General features: G+C 39.9%; 1 protein-coding gene across 1 annotated transcript in view; it reads left to right on the top strand.

Moving 5' to 3' along the window:
• The window catches only part of PPP3CA (protein phosphatase 3 catalytic subunit alpha), a 213195-nt gene that overhangs the window by 111889 nt on the left and 78874 nt on the right, over positions 1-22432 (top strand). Inside the window, exon 3 of the mRNA XM_044428195.1 lies at positions 17029-17153. Within this exon, the coding sequence (XP_044284130.1) occupies positions 17029-17153 (125 nt within the window). The remainder of the gene's footprint in view (positions 1-17028; positions 17154-22432) is intronic.

Genomic DNA, 22432 nt, shown 5'->3' with positions numbered 1-22432 from the left:
GGGAGTATTCAGTTCAGGTGGCATCATTCCCAGGGAAGCTGATAGAGGTGTTTAAAATTATGCATGGTAGGGAGACAGACACCTTTCTCTCTCTCTCCCATATTACCAGAGTCTGGGGACATCCCATGAAGCTGATTAGTGAGATATTCAGGTTTATATATAATGAGAAGTGGAAAAGTCCAATAATTTTGGTACTGTCTTGAACCTGAAGGTTTTTTTTAACATTCTTTGCTAATTGTGTCTTCCTTATCTTTTATACTTATCTGGGCTAGAGGAGAAATCAGATGAGGCTTTCATGTATAATATCTGCTGTCTGTGTTATCTTCAGACATGGTTTACATACTAACGATTCAGAGTATTTATGAGTGGCTTATGAGTTTTCTGTACTGAGAGAATCCTGGAATATTCTTTTTTTCTTCTCTGCAAGAGGGACTGCTTTTCTTGAACATATTTCTTGTATATCCGTAGCTTATGATATATGGTTTGGATGGGAAGGAGGGATACCAAGCAGGCAAAATTGTAGAGCACGATGCAGAACATTACATGCAGTAGTTGCTAACAAAAATGTTGTTGGATGATAACACAGACATCCCCACATAGTGAACTGTCTTCTGTGAGCAGCAAAAACAGACTCCTCCCCACTGTCTCTCTGTCGTGCAATCAACACGTCATATCTCTGAGATGATCTTTCTATGTGTGCACTGTGGAAAGGTCAAATTACATTATGCCGAGCAGAAGAAGCAGAGATATCTTATCCCTGCCAGCCATTTAGTGTAATAGCGGTTCTATTAATTCAAAAACTCTGTTGATGTCCAGCAAACAAAGCTCCAAATCCTCTGTCCATTCAGTATTTGAGAACATTTGGAGTATTCAAGCTGACGGATTAACATTGTAACAGAGGGCTTTATGGAAGCATGTTTGAAATGAGCCAGCTTAGTTTGTGCTGAAACCCTGGCTTGGATGCTGCTGCACATGCTCGTAGGTGTAAAATCATCATCTATGCTGCTTGCTAAATGGTACTTTCATTACATAACCACAATTTATTTATTTATTACTTTCCATCTTTTCTCTTTATAAATGTAAATTGAGTTTATTTGTTTGAAATTACACTTAAAAACCACTGATTACTTAACTGGTTCTTCCAAACTTGCTTAGAATAAAGGTCTGAATACACTGGTGATTAAGTACCATCCAATGCTTGATTACTCTGCCTTCATCTATGCTGATAAATGCACGTGGGTTGCTCATTTAATGGTTGAAAGGCCAAGTAATGAACTGCGTGCAAGAATGCCACCTGACAAAACTAACCTTGTAGGGAAAACCCAGTGTACCCTCATGCATAGTACTTAGCGGTGAATTGCAAGGAATAAAATAAGGGGCATGCAGGTCTTAACCAGATAATAGTGGAACCTGTAGCATTTGATGCTTTCCAGTAGGTTCTATTCATTGGGTCATTTGTGTCCATGTCAGAGAGGCTTGCAAGTCCTTATTCCTATTCCATTCTTCTTCATTTCACCCTGCTTTCCCTGGAAGCAATGCTATATGTAGTAATGGAGTAATTAGGTTCATATTGATAAAGATGGTTTCTACCTTGTACTCACTTTGAAAGGGGGATAGAGTTGTTTAAGATTATGCATGGTGTGGAAATGTGGAGACCGATAAGAACCTGGGGTCATCCCATGAAGCTGACTGGTGGGAGATTCAATACATTAAAGGAAGTATATTTCTTTGCACTGCATATATGGAACTATGGAATTCAGAGGCCATGTGCCTGCAAACACCAGTTCCTGAGGAGTTTGGACAGGTAGAACTCTTGTACCAATCCTGCTTGAGGAAACCTGTGGATAGCTGATTTGTCACCATGTGGACAAATGCTGGACTGGATGGACTATTAGTCTGATTCAACATAGCTGTTCTTATGAGGTCAAACAAATTAATGAAGGATAAGGTTATATCCATGGTTGTTAATCATATTACTTCCAAGATCAGAAGTAATATGCTTGGGCATACTAGTGGCAGGATGCTCTTGTAAATGTCCTGTTGGTGGACTTCCCATGGGCACATATTTGGCTATTGTGGGAATAAAATTTATTTATTTTCTATTTCTATCCTGCCTTTTTCCTACAAAGGGCTCAAGGCAGCTTGCATGTCCTCCATCTTATCCCCACAACAACAACCCTGTGAGGTAGGTTGGGCTGAGAGTCTGTGACTGGCCCAAAGTCACCCAGTTGGCTCCATGACTGAGCAGGGACTAGAACCCAGATCGTCTGAGTCCCAGTCCCATGCTCTTAACCACTACACCACACTGGCTCTCAGTGGGGTAAAGCAAAGATGGGCAACTGTTATCTATTTGTTGGTGGCCATATTCCCTTTTTAGTAAAGTTTTGAAGGACACCAATCAGTACTGTACAGTCAGAACCAAATGTGATGTTGAGAGCTGGGCTCTTCCTGCTCCCCCAGACTTCTGTCCATGGTCTTATATTATGTCAAAGCTGGGCAGCTGGGGCTGGATTTGTAATACTAAATGAGGTCTTTCAGCAGAAGTATCCATCAAGTTAATGAGCCCTCTAAGTATGGAGTTAATTCTACCCATGCCAGATGATTCCACACTGAATTCACCTCCTCCCTCCCTCCATACAATTAGATTATTCAACTTACAGCACTCATCCGCTCACCCTCCCTGTTATGCAGTATCTCCTCCTGAACCAGAGATGGTTTGGTTCTCACCAGCCATTCATGAAGCTCATTGGCCTTGACATTCAAGCTAAGCATTCTATTTCAGCCTGTTCTTTCAGTTCACATTCAGAGCTTGACCTAGCCATCTTGGAATGCTGTATTTTGAGCATAACGCTCCCAAAAAATGGATCTTCCCTCCCTCCCTCCTTCTCATACTCTCTCTCTCATTTTTCCTTTCCACACAGCAGGCTGCCAGGAAAGGAACACATTGCTTTTGTCAAGAAAATTCACGTTTCTAACTGATCACATTTTTAAGGCTTTTGAAAAGAGATTGAGAGCCATAAATTGTCTGCATTTGAGATGGGCCTTTGGTCTGATCCAAGATTGGTCGTCTTATTTTTTTCCTATCTTGCATTTCATGGAACCTCCGTCTTTCAGTTCCTTTCTTAAGTTTGTAGATTTTGTGTAAATGAAGATCCATATGAATGCTTTATTGTGCCAACTTCTGCCATAACTTTCTCCCTGGGGAGAGTAGGTCTGCACGCACAAACCCTGTCCAGATGTAGGATGAAGGATGAAAGGGGAGTGACCGTGCATACTTTGCATCCCCCTACGTTTCTGGGTGCACTCACCTCCCCCACCTCAATTCAGATTTTGCCATGGCTTGCTTGATTGCTGGTAGAATGTTAATAAGGCATACTGTATGATCACACAGTCAACACAGCAAGGTCTGAACTAAAGTAGGTGGGACCAGTATGCCCATAGTCCTAGGGAAAGGTGCATGGCCATATTTTTAAAAGGAATTGGACAATTTCATGCTTTGAAGTGGACATTCTATGCCCATTAAGTCCTCATGTGTTGTCCTGGACAGACCCATATGCACTCTCTGTATGGAACATGTCTGAACAGCATTGTGCTTTCCATTTCAGCTTGATCTTTTCTTGAACATAAGAAAAGCCATGCTGGATCAGAGCAAAGGTCCATCTAGTTCATAACACACAGTGACAAACCAGCTGCCCACAGGATTGATCAAGCAGGATGGGTGCAAGAACTCTGCCTGACCAAGCTTTTCTGCACTTGTGTAGGTAGGCATGCCAGCCCTAGTAAAGGATGTGGCACATTGCCAACAAAGCTAATGGCCACTGATAGCCTTCTTCATGAATCTGTCCACTCCCCTTTTATAGCCATCCGGATTGGTGGTCATCACCACTTCCTGTGGCATCAAATTCCGTCGTTTAACCATATATGTTGTGTGAAGAACTTCATTTTAACTGTCTAAGCCTTCATGGGATGACTCCGTCTTGCAGTTGTTTGCATTCAGTGATGCAGCTTAGGGAGAACACCTGGTGGAACAGAAGCTAAGGTGCATCAAAGGTAAGGCTTGACTACTTAGAAAGGCAGTGCAGGTCCAACAGTTTCCACAGCTATCAGGCCAAGTCCAACAGTTTCCAGACCTCTCAAGCAGATGGCTCAAGATTATGGTTCTTGATCCAAAAGCCCTTGCTTTTTGTCACCACTGTTAGTGATACCCATCCTTTTGATCTGTCACTGTTTTTGCCTTCACTTGGTTACCCCTCTTATTGTCACTGGGCTCCTTCAGCAGGTCTGTGTAGTATCATGTCCTCACATCTTTCCCAAGCTGCATTCATATTTCATGGCATAGAAAGAGAAATCCCCCATCTGCCGCTTCAGCCAAAGTTATTGACAAGTCCCTTTGACATGTGTCATTTGTGGTGACCAGCCAGGATTCCAAACTAGAAAAGATATATTAGCTAAACGGGTGTTTTCATCCCCCTCTTCTAATTTGAATAACATTTATGAATGTTGATTGTAAGCTCCATGGATTTCCAGGGGCATCTTTTATATTTGGCAGTAGCACTAATGTTAATAGCATGTTAGCATAGGGGAAATCAAAATAATATCATTGATTTTAAAAAACATAGGTAAATCAGCCCTGTTTTGATGTTGTAGCTCATTTTTGATCAATTTCTGCCTCTATTAAAATAAAATGCTTTGCTTTTTCCCAAGAGCTTGGTATGTATAGAAGCAAGAAATTTCTCCTCATTTCTCCCCCACTCCCAATTCTATTTATTTATTTTCAAAAAGTCCTTTAGAAAAGAAGAAAAAAATGGGAAAAAAGATGCCAAAGGCGGCCACAAATATAGTAATTTCAGTATCTGGATGTAGTCAAAAAAGGAGAAAGTGCCGTTAAAATCATTTAATTCTTAATAAAAGATTAATCTAGTTTATGAAATTAATTGTGAATTATATCTTTAGTGTTTAGTACAGAAGTAAAAATCACTGGAATTTGTAAGAATTCTATTTTCTTTAGCATTAGTTAAATTGCTCATAATAAGCATTCCATCTTTTGGCTTCCCATTTTCTTTTGGCCTTTATGACATAGATCAACTCAAACAGTTCAGTTGAATAGTTTAGTACAATTGAATAGCGTATGAATCCAACACATGGAGCATTGTGAAAACAACTCGGACACTACAGCACTATTTAGGAATATCAAGTATGTTAGCAGACAGCAAGATCTGTGGTTAGAGAATGTCCATCTGTCTCTGCTGAGATTCTTGAAATTCTAGTGCTGTTAAATAAAGGATCACATCTCAGCAACAAGAATCAGCATTTGATTATCAAGCCAATGAACCCTCTGTAAGAAATGGATCTTACTAATGGTGTAAATGTTGCATTAGTTTAAATGTGAATATAATTTGCATTATATATCCTTCCTTAAAAGATTTGATAGCTGATTGCATACTTTATGTATAGCAGATACATTTATTATAAAATGCATACTTTATGTATGAGAGCCAGTGTGGTGAAATAGTTAAGAATGGTGGGAACTTGGGAGAAACAGGTTCTAGTCCTTCATTAGCCATGAAGCTCACTGCAATTCTCAGCCTAATCCAGCTTACGGGTTTATTCTGAGGAAAAATTAGGAGGGGGGATCATATAAGTCATCTTGGGTGGCTTGCAAGAAGAAATAGGGTGTTGCAAGTTGTTTTTACTGAGTAGTATCCCACACTGCTGCTCTGTTAATTCTGTTGGTCTACAGGAAAGCCATTTCCTGAAATCAGATGGATGTAAGAATAAGTGTTGGATGGAGCATGTCTTGTCATGTGGTTACGTCCATGTCCTTGACTGATGCATACTTGGGGGCTTACTTGGTTTGCATTATGCTGAAGTATTTGAAAACACGTCTTGCTTCCTCCTGAATAGCCTGAAGATGACACTATATTGGCTACACTGGGTATAAGCAACAACCATGTATTCACCAACTTTGCTAACAGCTATATCAATACAGTAGGGCATGAGAATAACCTGCTTCTGGCTTGTTACAAACCAGTTACATTTCACAGGTGAGCAGAGTGGGTGATTTGTATTTAAATCAGAACTCAGTGCTACCCCTTCATCCAGGCAAATATGTTGGCCCTTAAAAAGTAGTGGGTGGTAGCCAGTCTGCTTATGTTAGTGACATATCATTAGTGTACACAACCTCTTGCGTATACCAGTAGCATAAATTGATGCACTGAGTTTTCCAGGGAAGCCCACTGTGGTCAGCCTATATATGGATGTACTGCTAGAGATGGCTTTCCTGTCAGAATAAATTGCCTATTATTGCTTAATTTATTTTCTGGATTGTGTCTTCAAAAACGTTTTTAAAATTATGCAATTGTATAGGTGTAGGTAACATATTTGGATAAACTATCTGTGACTCTGATGTGCTTTTGTAATCCCTGACATTTTAGTGCTTACTTCTCATTTAGAAAGCTATCCTATGGACCTATTCATCATTTGAAGGACTAAAAGAACGAGTGGAGCTTTTTCTTCAGGCTCAGAGGATGAGATCTGACCTTCCCCATCCCCACCTCAGAGCTTCTTTCAGCCCCCACAGAATTCCCAAGGTTGGGACTTTGATCTCAAGAGGCAGGTCAGGAAAGATTCTGTGGATCTTCAGGCTCAAACAGGTTTAGAGCCTCCAACAGGAGAGAAAGATGGATGGATTTAGAGATCATTTCACAATTATTGCTACAAAGTAGGACAGAGAAGGAAAATAGCTTTCCCCCATCTCCACTCAACAGTGTAGCTGCAACATTAGAGCCCTTCCTCAGTTAGGCATCTGATTCTCAGGACTGTTCTTGTGAGTAAAGAAGAAAGTTAAAGAAACTTACTGTTTAGAGAACACCTTAACCAACATATAAATGCAAAATAATATTAATTTACTTTCTTGAGTATACAAGCACTTAGCCCGAAAAGCAGAACAAATGGTTTCATGGGACAGCAGCAGAATAAGTTCATGTAAGCTAGTGTTACATTTTGGCCACTTCTGTTCAATGTGGCCACATATATGGGGGGGGTCTTAGTCATCTATCTGTCAGCAAGCAGGAACAGCAGGTTGCCTGAGGGAAACATTCCATGGCTAAATAAACCTTGCTCCAAGTCCTTAGCACTTTCAGTGGCTGGAATACCTGGAACAAAGCCTCATCTGACAATGCATGGGAAGAATGGAAAGTGCGTTTTTGTTAGGATTCACCTGTGTTTTCAAGTACCATGCACTGAAAACTCTAATAAAGGCATATTATTATGCACTCTTCCAATAGCTGCTTAAAAGTTAGCAACAAACTTTAAAATGATTCCAAATTCTAGTCCTCACTCAGCCAGATACCTCCCTAAATTACTCGGTTCCAGTCACTGACCCCCAACTAACAACTCACAGGGTTGTTTCAAGGATACAGTGGTGAGGTTTACAATAGAGCTTTACAAAAGTCAGCCTAGGTTCCATGTAGGAAAAAGGCACAATATAGATGAAGTCGATGAAGACATTGTGGGTCCAGCCTCTGGAGTGTAGAACAACATTTGTCTTCAGGATTGTTTATGCAAGGTTTAGTGGAAGAGTTTCTGAAATATTCAGTGTACTGAAGACTCTGATTTAGAGAAAGAATCTATATGGCACTTGAGCATTATTTTAATGAGAACCAAACTGTACATATTTCAAATAGTCTCCTTTTTAAAGCAGTGAAAACAATTATAAAAAGTTTTTATATTTAGGAGAAAGCATGGTTAAAGAGATAGGCCTCAAAAAGATGTAAATTGTTAGAGAAAATGATAGCATATCTTTTCTCAAAGCATAGACTAGCTCTAAGACTTGATATAAACAAATTGAAGCTAAGAGGAAAGAGTTGGAGGCTTTAGAGACTAATCAGACTACAGTTGCGCATCGTTACTTAAAACAGAGGTTTTGTGAATATGGTGTGTGATCGCAAAATTTGGCAAAGCTGAGGAACTTTATTACAAGTTTACAAACATCAACCAGGGACCACACATATAACAAACAGGAAACCTGCAAGGAGATAACTAATCCCCTGGAGGAAAGGAGTAAAATTCAAAATTCAAGTTCTCTGCCTAAGAAAAAGGAACCAAATACATAGTTACAAGATGGAGATACATGAAGCAACAATACTACAAGTGAGAAGGATCATGGAAATGTAGATCACAAGCTGAATATGAGCCAACAATGTGATGTAACTGAAAAAAAAAAGCAATTGCCATATTGGGCAGCATTAATAGAAGTATAGCTTCCAAGTGTCATGAAGTTCTGGTTCCCCTCTGTTTGGCACTAGTTAGGCTCATAGAATCATAGAATAGTAGAGTTGGAAGGGGCCATGAAGCCCATCAGGTCCAACCTCCTGCTGTTGCAGGACACCAAGTTACACCATCCCACTTAGCTGGCTGTCCAATTTCTTTTTGAATGTCTCTAGTGTAGGAGAGCCCACCACCTCTCTAGGCAGCTGGTTCCACTGTCATATTGCTCTGACAGTGAGGAAGCTTTTCCCAATGTACAGCCTGAATCTGGGTTGTCGCAACTTGAATTGATTATTCCGTGTCCTACACTCTGACATCAGCAAGAAGAGATCTTGACCTTCCTGTTTGTGACAGCCTTTGAGGGTTTAGGGCCCATCCTAAATATTGTATTTAGTTCTGGACACCACACTTCAAGAAAGATGCAGACAAACTGGAAAAAGTTCAGAGGAAAGCAACAAAGATGACCAGGAGATTGGAAACAAAGCCCTGTGAGGAGAGAGCCAGCAAGCTTATCCTTGAGAAGACTGAGCGGAGATATGATAACACTTTTCAAGTACTCATAAACCTGTCACACGAAGGAGGATGATTGAGGATCTCTTCTCAGTCATCCCAGAGTGCAGGACACAGAATAATGGCCTTAAGTTACAGGAAGCCAGATTCTGGCTGAACCTCAGGGAGAACTTCCTGAATGTTAGATAAATATGACAATGAAACCAATGACCTAGGGAAACTGAGGGCTCTCTCACACTGGAGGCATTCAAGATGTAGCTGGAGAGCCATCTGTCAGGGACGCTTTAAATTGGAGCCCTACATTGACCAGGGTGTTGGACTCAGTAGCCTTGCAGGTCTCCTCCAACTCTACTTTTGTGTGATTTCATGCCCCCCAACAACAACATGGAGACAATATCATATAGTCATAATTCCAAAATCCTGCAAGGAACTTGCTTTGACCACTCTTATAGACCACTCTCATTATGAAATGTAGACTCTAAAAATTTTACAACTATATTAATAAATAGTTGAAAACCTATATAAAGAAATATATATACTTGACCAGACACTTTTTGTCCTAATTGATATATAGCAGATCCTATTAGAAGACTATGAAATATAATTGATCAGACTAAGAAAAAGGAATCACCATTAACCATTTTCGCAGTGGATATATTTAAAACTTCTGATTGCATGGCATCAACATTTTTAATCAGTATGACAGGTAAATGTAGATTTAAACCTAATTCTGTTCAAATATTACACCACTGTATGAAAGACTCACAAAGACCACTGAGTATGTAATTTCATACAAATAGCATTCCTGCTCATTTCACTTGTAATTTGTTGTGTTTTTGAAATGATATATAGGATTATGGACACATCTGCGTAAGTATGCTCAGATAGCTCATTAATGGTCAGATAGCTCATTAATTCCCTTAAAATATATTAACGATTTGGGGAAAATTTAGGACCAGCATTAACCCATTAATTGGGTTCTAATCCTTACATCTGCTCCTTTAATAAACTTCCAGTGCTAGAAACTGTTCAGAAACTGTTCTTTGTTGCATGTTTATTCTTGTGTCATCCTTTGTAGCACTTGCTCCATTGAGAGTTTTTGATCTGACAGATACACTGGGGATAGGAAATAGATTTTTGTTTGCACCCAGCCTACATGGCAATTTTCAATTAGCATGTGAATTCCCGGCAAACATAAAATGCACACTTCTCTACATAGCTGCATAGACACTTGTCTGTGCACACAGAAACAAACTCTGGGATGTTTGAACCCACCTCGATGCTTCAGGAAGTAATATGAGGAAATGGTAACTCTTTGCACAGTATGTGGTTCCAGACCTATGTGCCCCATGCCAGACATGAATTTCAGCCACCCACCCAGTGTATGGTAAAGAAACTATTTTTTGCAGGTCGACATGATAAGGTATTGCTAGTTTAATTTGAAACTAAACTTTTTTCCCCAAAAAATGTTCTAGGCACAACATTCTGTATTGCATTAAGGTTGTTTGGAGGTAATCAATGCTTAATACACTGGAACTAAGTACAGATATATGGTTGATTCCCGCCATATATTTATTGGTTTATTCCATAAACTTCCAATTCATACAATAATGTGTTTGTTTATACATGTATTTATAGGCTGCCTATAATTTCCGAGGCCTTCCTAGGCGGCTTACAATACATAAAACATATTAGCAAAGTATAACACATTAAAACCAATTAATATGCAACAAATTAAAACATTTATAAAAGCAATATAAAAAGGGCCACAGCATTCAGGCTAAGTGTTAGAAAATTGTTCTGTGGAAGACGTTTGGAGAAGCGTGGCAAAACAGAAGGAGTTTTCTTATGATTCCAGAATGCAAGAGGATGTAAAAGATGGAAAGAGGAATAGTGTAGCAACAAGCAAATTATGAAAAATTCAATGTTGCCCATGGAAGATCTTGGAAATTTCCTTTGCAGTAATTTGCTGAATCAGACTAGACTCAGACAAGACTTGTTCAACAAGATGAACCAGCTTAAGTTCACTGTCCAGGTTTTTTTTTTTTGTATGGATCATATGTCATGTAACTAAAAACTTATCCAAGCAGAAATATTCATGAAGATTAAGGCGCACCCTGGCCTTGTCTCACCCTTAAACTGCAGGACCAATGGAGACTTGCAGTATAAGCTGAAAAGGGTTTTCTGTAAGTTAAATAAGGAGAGCTGTCCTCTAAAAGCCCTTGGGCTCTATTTTGCAACTTGGAAGATAAAACATTTAATAAGTATTGTAGGCAGCAAAGGAAGCTTTTATCCTAAACCCAATAAAAACTATTGCTTCCATTTGCAAACATGGAAGAAATCAAAACATGAATGGATAACTGTATTCAGGTACTTTCCCATTATGTAGATTGCTCCTTTTTCACTCAGTTTGCATATTCTGCTGTAATAAAGTTGTACTATATTTTGATTGTATTAAGAGAGGTAAACTGGTAAAATGAATCTAATGTCTTAATAAAGGTCAATTGTGTAGAGCAGTAAAATTGCAAGTTTGGTTGAAGGACTTAAGGAAATTGCTTTTGCTAAAAAAAAATAAAAAAAAAAGAAAAGACCTTAGAAACATAACATGTTTTTAGCTTCTAAATAATTATTTTAATTAAAGTTGCAGTCCAGTGAGGATGCTCATAAGCCTATGAATTTGGAAAATTAAAGGCAACTGTGAAGGATGGGGAAAGAGGCAGAGGTGGTTTCTGCTTCCCCCTACTCTTTCCCTGCAGGTCTGCTCAAAGGCTGATTTCACACTAACTGCGGTTTCCAAACACATTTCAAGGACAGATACATGAAAGATAAGAACACATTGCAGTAATCTAAACAGGAAGTGATTAAGGCATGGAACTCTGTGGCTAGATCTGTCTTCTCTGGAAGGGGTGGCTCAACTTACAAACCAGTTGAAGCTGGGCAGAGGTGCTCTTGGGCACAGTAACTACCGGACCTTCCAAGAGCAGGGATGGCTCTAGAAACATCCCCCCCACACAAGCTGTAGATCTGATCTTTCAGAACAAGTTTCAAAACCCCATCCAAAACAGTATTTTTTATTATTATTATTATTATTATTATTATTATTATTATTATTATTATTGTAACATGTATGCACACCCATTCCTAGAATCCCTTTTCTAATGATCCACAATACCTCTATCTCATCTTTGAGATCTGCAGAATTGACCTAATTATGTCATACAAAAGAAGTAGAACAGGCAGTGCAAAATATGTATAATGCACAAGGAATAAATCTAGGTTTTAGATTTCACTTAAGGAAAAAAATACCTTCTAGAATTCTCAGACACACAAAGCTTTTCCCATTTAGATCTCTCTCACAATTAATGCAGTGGTAATGCGGCTAAGCAGTGGACAATAAAAACTAGGGAAAAGCATGTGTATTTTCGTGCTGTCTCCATATTTCCTAAAGTAAACAGGGAGACAGACACTTCACTCAGCCAATGGGAATAAAGCAATCTATGACTCACCTGTTGTTGGGGAGCTGAGCAGCCATGATAAAGCCTGGAAACCTTAGAACAGACCATTGATTCTCTCAATGGAACTCTGAAACTGGTTCTAGACAACACAACATATGCACCAAAGATTTCACCATGGCTTCTCATGTTGTGTGAACCCACCCATTGGCTAAAGTCAGCAATATGACCAGGACATCTTTTGTCCTTGATAAATGTATGAGGAGGAGGATCTAAGTAAATAAATAAATGCATTGCATGAATCTTTGACTTTCATACAAGGTGAACAAAAAGGATTGTTTGGAAACTATTTTCAATTAACCCCAGAAATGTGCAGCTTTATCAAAGCCAATCATCCTGTTTCTAGATGTTACCTCACACAATGAGGTTTACTACAGTCAGGCATCTGGAGGGCATCCGGTTAAAGAAGAAGAGTGTCCCTTCCTTTGCCCATTTTTTCTAAATATCACATGCCTCAGTCATTGCAGCCTTTGCTCACAAAAATTGTACTCTAGCAGCCTGAACATTTCTAGCAGGTAGGAAAAACTATTCTGTCTCGGCTGGTATTTTTTCTTGCTTGCTTTCAAATACAGACCTGACTGTGACTAAAAACTAAATTACTGGATTGCTGTTCTAGGTGACTGCCATTTTCTTTCTCTTGTCTATTAGCTGGGTATTTTGTTGATTACTTTTTATAAAAATATAGATATGCATATTTCACATATTTAACACTGACGAATATTATGCAGGGAAATAGCATGAAAGTGGGCCTTGATGTTGGAGGAATATAACTAAAATAAACACTTGATTCTCTCTCTTCATTTTGTAGGACTCAGATCAGTCGCCAAACACAAAGCAATTAAACAATAAAGAATAAATTAATTATAACATTAGTTTTGCATAAGTAAGGGCTGCAGAAGTATCCCTGTTCCTCAACTTGCTGTATCGATTTCCTGTAGCTGTCAAACAGGAATGTTCTAGTGATTAGAGAAGGGGAAAGGAAACTAGATTGCAGTATTCTTTTAAATAGCAAGTCAAGATGATACGGCATCATACTGTGAAAAAGACAACAAAATATGAGTAATGTTTGTATTGTGTAGTGTGCTAAATTTTACTGCATCCTCATTAAAAGCAGTCCCGCTACACCATAATTTTCTTCCTCAATGAATAAGTGGCTTTTTTGTCCTTCTAAGTCCTCGTTTTGAGATGTTTATCACTTTGCAGTTCATGGTCTTAGTAAATAAAAGAGTGTAAAACCTGATGGGAATTCATTATCCATTTGTTGGCTACAGGCGCATGTTTGTCTTCTACAAACAAACATTAGCTCCATGCTCATAAAATTAAAATTAAAATTAAAATATGGAATGATAAGACTTTAATGGTAAGACAAGAAAGGAATAATTACCATGCCTACGGGTTATCAGAACATATTAAGAGCTGAGATGCATCTGAATGCTGTACCAGGGCATTATCTTGGCCCTTAATTATGAATCCTCATTTAGTCATGCAACCCTGGAGAACAAGTTTTGTGTCCATTGGTATTGCACAAAATATCAATACATTGCTTTGTGCATGATATTTATTTGAGCTGTTGCATTTGCTTAACTTTTCATATATGGCAAAAGTTTTTCTCTTGGGTACTTGGCTAAAAGCAGAGCTCAAATCATTTCCACAAGCAAGAGAGAAGCCTTTGAATATCTTTGTATTATAAGGTTATACTAGACATTTCTTCTTGTGTTTCTTCCTTTAAATATATGCTGGTTCTGTTTAATGTACTTTAGTGAGGAAAATTACATTTAAATGCTAACGTCAACTCAAAAATGTCTGGGTTTTCTCTTGTAGCTTAAGAGCATTTTTAGTGTATTTTTTCGTATCAAAAAAGAGTCAGTTATCAACCAGATAGGAATTGGTTGATGTCTAAGTAGAAAGGCTGGACATATTATATCTGAATATTTTATTTTGCTTTAACCAGTGGGTGGTGCAATGGACTAAATCTGCATACATTTCATTGTACATATGCATATGTTTGCTGCATGGATATCTCACCTTTCATTCGCAATCAAATTCAAGTCAGTCTGTGGTGAGCAATCTCCTCCAGGCACTTATGAAACTCCGAGCTGCATAACTTTTGCAAAATGTTCTGTACTGCATGCTTTCAAACTTTCGTATTTTGCTTTTTTGAACCAGGCTTTAGTATTAACCTCTGTACTGCTTCAACTGAGTCTAAGTCACATTAGTACACTGCAGTTGTTTTCCAGTTCCACAGGTTCCATACTGTGAAACCTATCCAGTTTCAGGGAGTAATGGAGTTTTGAAATCTCAGCTATCAAATCATTCTTGTCATTCATCTATCGCTAATAGTGCCTCCACCCCCAGCTACGCTCTAAATGCTGTCTTCCTTGCAGCACTATTTAAATCCAAGTTACTGATCTACCAGAGTAGCCCCATTCCATAACAGTACTAAGTGACCAATTTGGAATATTCTTTCATATTAATTCTATCAATTTGGTACAACCTCTCTGTGTCTGTAGCACTGCAATGACAAAGTATAAAATGGTTTTGGGTGTGTTGATGAGAAAGGGTACGGCGTTAAAACTGTCTGAGGCTTGAAGCAGATAATTTTGTCGGAGCTGTGATATCATGAGACATTGGGCAAATTCACACATTCTGCTAACCCAACCTATGATACTCCCAACAAATGATTCGGCTTTCCATGGCTTGTTCGCCTTCTCCTTTCTACTCAATGCTCTAGCTGATTCCAGCTGATTCCAGCAGGTATCCCAGAGACTTCTGCAACAGATCTCCTTGTTGCTTCAGTCCCTTTATCAGTACCCTTTCTGTATTCAGTACACTCAGTTTGCTGGAACCCAAGGAAAACTCCCCCCATTCCCTGCATACTCACCTACTTGCCCACTGGAATTAATTTTCTGAGCCTCTATGAAAGCAGTACACATCCATTAGTCTTCCCCTGCTCCAGGTATTTAACCAAGCATCCCCATACAGTGGTGCCTTGGCTCACGAACACCTTGGTTCACAACCAAATCGGGTCACGAACAAAAATTTCATGAAAATTTTCACTTGGGTAGAGAACTCCGCATTGGGTGGCAACCAAGATCGCGGCCATCTCCCCCCCCCCCCGAGGTACGTGATCACGTGCGCGATCATGTGCGCACTCCTGCAGGAAAGACGGGTGCAATCTCGGCCATCTCCCCTCCCCCCCAACCAGCACGATCACAGCCATCTCCCCCACCCCCCAAGTGGGGAGATGGCCACGATCGCAGTTGCATTTGTGCAGGGAAGATAGAGGAGCTGACGACAGAAGAACTTGCTGAACTCCAGAGTGAGCAGCAGAAGGCACTTGCTGAGGAGGATTCCACTGAGGAAGAGGAAGACAGGGAGGAGGTTAGCAGTGATGTGATACAATCCCTTATGAAAAAATGGGATGAGTGCCAGGATTTCTTTGAGAAGCACCACCCCAACATAACCGTGACGAACAGAGTGTTGAATCTGATGAACAATAGATAACGTGGTCTCTCATTTCCGGAGGGTTATGCAGAGCAGGAAAAAACAAGTGACTATAGACAGATTTTTCACCAAAACTGACCCTGCAGCTAAGAGTCAAAGAAGAGAGGAAACCCCTGAAGGAGATCTCCCCAATGTCCTTATGAAGGGGGACTTTCCCTCAATAACCTCCCCCACACCTAGGTTAGTGTTCTGTACAGTACTTTGTTACTTTGTTGTTCTTTGTCACTTTGTTTCAAATTTTCCCGATTCAAAAAAAATAGTTACAGAACGGATTAACCTAATTTACATTGAACCTTATGGGGAAATTTTACTTGGCTCGCGACCAAAAATTGGCTCACGACCACATTCAGAGGGGCCAGAACGGATTAACTTTATTTACATTGAATTTTATGCAGAAATTTAACTTGGGTCACAACCAATTGGGTCACAACCAGAGTCGTGGAACGGATGAAGTATGTGAGCCAAGGTTCCACTGTAATTTGTTCCTCTTCAGTTCTTACATTGCTAATCGGCAAGCTCCTTAACAAAAGAAAAGGGAACCTCACGTTACAGTGAAGTGAGCACACCTACTCTTTCAGTAAGGTCAGCCACTGGAAAGGAACCTTCTCTCCAGCTACTTTGGTTTCCCCCCAGCCTTCCTTCTTGTCATTTCCTTTCCTTATTGGCTTCCATAGTGGTTTCATGCATGGAATTGGGAAACACAGATATCATGGCAAAGTAGCAACAATGAGGAAAAAAATAAGGTGGCTACTAAGCACTTTGGCAGGACGAGAAAAAAACGTTGCTGAAGTGGGATACTCTCTAGAGTCCTTTCTTCATGCGTTTTAGTGGCATGCAGCAGAGGGCACCAAGGAGGAGAATGGAAAGGAAGGGAGGAAAGGAGAAAGTCACTCTCCTGGGGTTTGGACAATAGAACAAGCTGCTGTAGGTCTGATCACCTTAAAATAAGCCACGGATTCTCAAAGTGACTTCTTCATGAAAAATGAACCACCAGCAGGAACTGCACCAGAAATGCCGTATCCCTTGCTTTGAGGCTGGTAGGAAAAGCAGTTACAAGGTGTGGTATAGCAGGCTGACACCTAAGATCTGCCTGAGATGGTCAATGTAGTCAGGACTCTGCTAGACAGGATTACAGTGATCTCCAGGGTAGGATTTGTCTGTTAATAGATAAATACATGCAGCTGTGTGTACAATGCATGGTATAAATGCTCCTGCCCACTTCTCTCTCTTTCAGTTTGTGGTGACATCCATGGACAATTCTTTGACTTGATGAAGCTGTTTGAAGTGGGAGGTTCTCCTGCCAACACACGGTACCTTTTTCTTGGGGACTATGTTGACAGAGGGTACTTCAGTATTGAAGTAAGTTTTGTTTTTCACAGTGGTTTTGGAATTAACTTGCACTGCAAATTTGTTTGTTCTTTCTGTATACTAACTGAACAATGCATGAATGCAGCTTTTACAGTTTTCACTATAGTAAGCATGGTACAGAGCAGTGTTTTGCTTAAAGTTTTCTATAGCATTGTTGTGGGGGAAATGTGGCTGTGTTTTCTGGCCAAAGTGTTTGCTTAACAAACTTTCATTTGTTAAACCTTTAAATGGTTAAAACACATGTTTATGACATTTCAGACTGCTTTAATCTACTGAAATTGTACATTAATATTTGTACTTGTACCTTTGTACCTTCAAAGTATTTTGTATTTGTACCTTCAAAGAATTTGTGGCTGGGATACAAAGAATCATGCAACTAGTTCCGTGCACCCAGGTGATCTTTGTATATGAAATTCTCAAACAAAAATCCCTCCGTAACCACATGCTCATCCACCTTTGAGTCTAAAGGATGCTTCTGGAAACAGCTTGTGATGTGCAAGGGCCTTCTGGTCAAAAGTAACACAATAAATTCCACTCAGAATGCTCTAATCCTTGACTCACCAAAATTTGCCTTTTGTGGCCCAGGTTCTGATAAGGAAAAATAACTAATATATAATATTAACCAACTTGGCTCAGTAATTATCCGCTAGAACCAAACTATGACTATCCACATTCAAATCATTTTCTTGATGTACAGCTAAATCAAATACTGCAAATTCACATTATCACTAGGGAATTTTGGTTCCAAATCTTCCTTCCTTTATGTCTTAGCAGCTTTGCAGAATGCAAATTCCCAAAGGTAAATGATTTTGGTTTCTCCCAGTAAACATGAAGGAGTTCTGTGGCATCTCAAACATTTTTGCTGGGGCATAAGCTTTTGTTGACTAGAGCCCTGCTCAGCACGTCCAGATGTTGGAAGCAGGGAGATCACTTGCAGTTGAACTGTATACAAGGTGAGATTGAAAGTAAACGTGGTTGAACGCATAAAGTGGCCATGTACACATTCTCAAAAAAGAGGAACTGTATTACTAAAAAAGAGGACAAAAGGCACAGATGTTCTTATCCTAATTTGCTTATCTAAATGCAAATTTAGCAACAACTGCTATAATTTAAACAGAAATACAGTTCATTTTACCATAGTGTAAAATGACCAGATGATTTGTGTACCTGTTTAGTTTGCTGCCCAAGGCACTTACTATCCTTCCTTAGGATCCTTTATCTTCAAACTGAACTGGGGCTGGAAAGCACTTCATACAGGAAATTCATTGAAACGGAGGACTGTTATCGGATACTGCCCTGGTTTCTGTAGAGCAGGACACATGGCCAAGCTATGACAGCAACTAACCACACTTCATTAACTGAAGTTACATGATGAGAACTCAAAACTGATCAATAGAGTTCTTTGCCCCTCAGCCTTTGCAGGCAAGTGCTGATTTTGCACGGCATCACATGCGAGGGATTACTGAATGTACTGACTGAGCCAACTTAGGTCTTGAGTCGAGTCAAAAGAGATCTTGTCAAATTAGTCACTGAACTCTACTTGACCTGCCTCGTGTTCCCATCCATGCTCTTACCATTATTTTGCTTGAGTGTATGTTGCAAACTGAGTATTAAACATCAATGATCTTGAAGAAATTATCCAAATTGAGGATTATAATCCATAATAATTAGAATAGCACTGCAAGAGAAGTTTGCAGTGTGCAAGCCTCGTCTTCAAGGCCATGGTCACAAATTGTGCAATGGGGAGCTTTATCATGTGCATAGGCAATAATGCGTAGCAAATGTGGGATGGCAAAAGTTTCCATATGGTCATATGGAGAAAGAAGATCTGGTCAGTTCAAACTGGACTGCTGGAATGATTTCTACGAAAGCTGCCTTTGAAAATAATCCAGGATCTATAGCTGGTTTAGAAAGTAGATGAATGGTGTATATAACGAATGGGGCATTTGCGAATGGGGCGGCATATAAGTGTTCCAAATAAATAAATAAATAAATATAACACAATTTCTGCCGCAGCTTCATTGATCAGCGTTAAAGGTAAGAGTCAGTCTTAATGTTGGTGCCCTTAACAATTTGAAACCAAGATGTTCGAAGGGTGGCCAGTACTCTCATAAACCTACTGAGGCATCTGCTAATGTCAGGCTATATTCTCCAGACCATTAAGAATGATCAGGTTGGCAAGTTCCAGGAACAAGGCCTGGTCAGTGGTGGCCTCGGTCCTTGGTATTTCTTCATCAACAATTTAGCCAGTGTGAATTAAGGTTTTAAGTGGGACCTCAAGGCTTTTCCCTTCTTGCCTCTGCATCACTTTATTGCTACCGTGTGTGTGTGTTTTTGTTTTAGTTTTAGTTTACTCTGGGTATTTGCTGTCATTATGTATTTGTTGTTGTTCTTTTACTGTATTGTGTGGTTAAAATTAATTATATGCTGCCTTTACAGGATTTCTAATGATTTACAAATAATTTTAGATAAAATGAATCAATGACAGCTGACTTTATAGCAGGGTTTTCTGAAGCTTAATCCCTATCTAAGAGATGTACTGCCTAGCGTTTATTTTTTCTGAGAAAGGAGATTCCATAACTTTCCTAACTAATAAAATGTATCACCCAATACTGCTAACTGATAGCATGTACTGACACCTGTTGCAGTTCAAAAGCGCACCATGAATGGTATCCAATGGACAGTGATATGCACTGCCTCCTTCTGGCTCACAGCAGGAAATCAGGCACATGGCCGGCACATCAGATATTGCTCCTGCCCTCTTGTCACCGAGCAAGTCTTTCTTATGTTTTCCCACATGGCCGTAAAAAACATTTGCCATCCCAAAATGCATTGCTGCATTCTGACACCTGCTACACTTACTAGTGATGCAGTCAGTCCTGTAATCTTCATTTACATAGGCTAAACTGCAGGCCTAATGGCCACAACTTCTGGTCAAAATTTTAGACTTTTCTGGTCTTTTTCTCCTCCTTTTTGCATTACTTAACCTGATGAAGAGTTCTGGAAAAACTTGTGTATTTCTGTAGCATTTTGGTTCTGTTTTCAAGAAACATAATACTCAACCATGGATTCTTTTTTGTTTTTCTTGTGGGCCAGCATAGGTATGTGTGTTTTTGGTATTTTTTAACCGCTTTAAATCTGTTTTTCAGGCAGCTCAATAAGACACATGCTTATTCAGAATGAAGAATGCATATAATACATGTGCTACCTCTGTTAAGCATGTACGTTTCCGTTCCCTTTGCTCAGATGCCAGCATTCCAGACTTTTTACCTCATGTGCCTAATTCAATAAAGCATCCTGGGAGAGACCTTAGTAATTCTGAATAGTGAAGAAGTATTACCACCCTTGCATATTATGCTCCTGTTAATCCAATTTGCTCTTCTTCTTTTCTTCAACAGTTTCAAATTGCTGATCCCTTCACATTGTGGCCCTTTGTAATACTTGGGTCGCCTTGCATCTTGGGTCTAGTTTTCTTGGTTATATAGGAAATGGAAAGGCAGGGGATCATCACCCATTTTCCTTTTCCTTTGCCTTGCTGGATTCACATTGTTAATTATAGTAGCGCTGTTTAAGTCTGTTGTACATTTTAATCTTACCCTTTCTGTGAAAGGAAGATGTAAAAGCTATTGTGAGTCCAGATTTCTTTTAAGGACTTGGACTTAAAGCTCCTTCCAACCCTTTTGTTTCTGTCTTTCCTTGGTGGGTGGAATTATCCTTGTATAAAGGCTCCAGATAATTTGTTTCATGTTGAAAGGTGCTGTGCATGAAGGAAAAGTCCTTTTTTTAAGAGCAAGAATTGGAAATTATGCAAAGTGGGCGTAAGAAATTTAATAATGCATTGGAAGGAGGGGGAATGCTTCAAACATCCATTGAATGCATGCAGAAAAAATATATACATGCTGAACACTAAAATCTCCAGACAGTTTTTTTTACCTATAACATTATTTTGAATTAAAATAGTTTACTTTTCCAAAAAGTTAAAAGGAAAAAAAATAAAGATGAGGGCTGTTCTTGTTCTGTTTTCTGAATGTTCAGATCTTTGCTGTTTTATGTTTAGGACCTTCTTTCTTTTTATTTCTAATTCCCCGTGGGAAGGTTTTAAGGAGAAAGTTAGGTAATAACTTGGAGGGAACAAACTTGGAGGGAACAACCCTATGGATCCTGGACGTCAGCCCCAGGATAGTATTGATTCCTCTCCAAGGTCAGAGACCATGCTCAACTTCTCTCCTCTAGGATTGTGCCCTTACTATAGCGTCCGAATTGGAGCAATCATGCCTTGAGGGCTAGTCTTGTGAAATTTATTTATTTATTTATTTAGAGAACTTCTATGCCGCCCCATTCACCGAAGCCTCAGGGCGGCTCACAATCATAAATAAATAACATAATATAAAACAATATAATTTAACAGTATAACAGTAAAATGTAAGTCGCCCTGGCCAAAGAATAAAATAAATTAATAAATAATAGTAACAATTAAAATGATGTTTAAATAAAAAGGTCTTGGCCTGGCGCTGAAAAACAAATAACGATGGCACCAGGCGGACCTCTCTGGGGAGCACATTCCATAGATTGGGTGCCACCGCAGAGAAAGCCCTCCTCCAGTACTCACCCTCCTAATTTCCTTCACGGAGGGTTCCTGGAGAAGGGCCTCTCCCGCTGATCTCAAGGGGCGGGCGGGCATATCTGGACGTAAGCACTCCTTCAGGTAACCAGGACCCAGCCGTTAAGGGCTTTATAGGTCATAACCAACACCTTGAATTGGGCCCGGACTTCAATGGGAAGCCAGTGAAGCTGACGGAGAACTGGAGTCATGTGAACATAACACCCAGTCCCTGTCAGCAGCCTGGCAGCTCTATTTTGAACCAATTGAAGTATCCGGACCCTCTTCAAGGGCAGCCCCACATAGAGCACGTTCGAGAAGTCAAGGCGGGAAGTCACCAACACGTGTGTCACTGTCGCCAGGCAGTCATTCTCTAGGTAGGGGCGCAGCTGATGGATCAGGTGAAGCTGAAAGAAAGCGCTCCTCGCCACCGCTGTCACCTGAGTTTCCAGTGAAAGCTCTGGGTCGAGGAGCACTCCCAAGCTGCGGACCTTGTCCCTAAGAGGGAGTGCATCCCCATTCAGGACTAGGTTCAGTTCACCTTCCCCGAAGCCCGATCCGCCAACCAACAGGACCTCCGTCTTGTCTGGATTGAGCTTCAGTTTATTGGCCCTCATCCAGCCCATTACCTCGGCCAGGCACCGGTTCAGCACAGCCACTGCCTCACCTT

The sequence above is a fragment of the Varanus komodoensis genome, unplaced genomic scaffold (genome assembly GCF_004798865.1).
Source record: "Varanus komodoensis strain SLA01 unplaced genomic scaffold, ASM479886v1 scaffold2, whole genome shotgun sequence".
Taxonomy (NCBI): Eukaryota; Metazoa; Chordata; class Lepidosauria; order Squamata; family Varanidae; genus Varanus; species Varanus komodoensis.
This window is presented reverse-complemented; position numbering and strand designations above follow the sequence as displayed.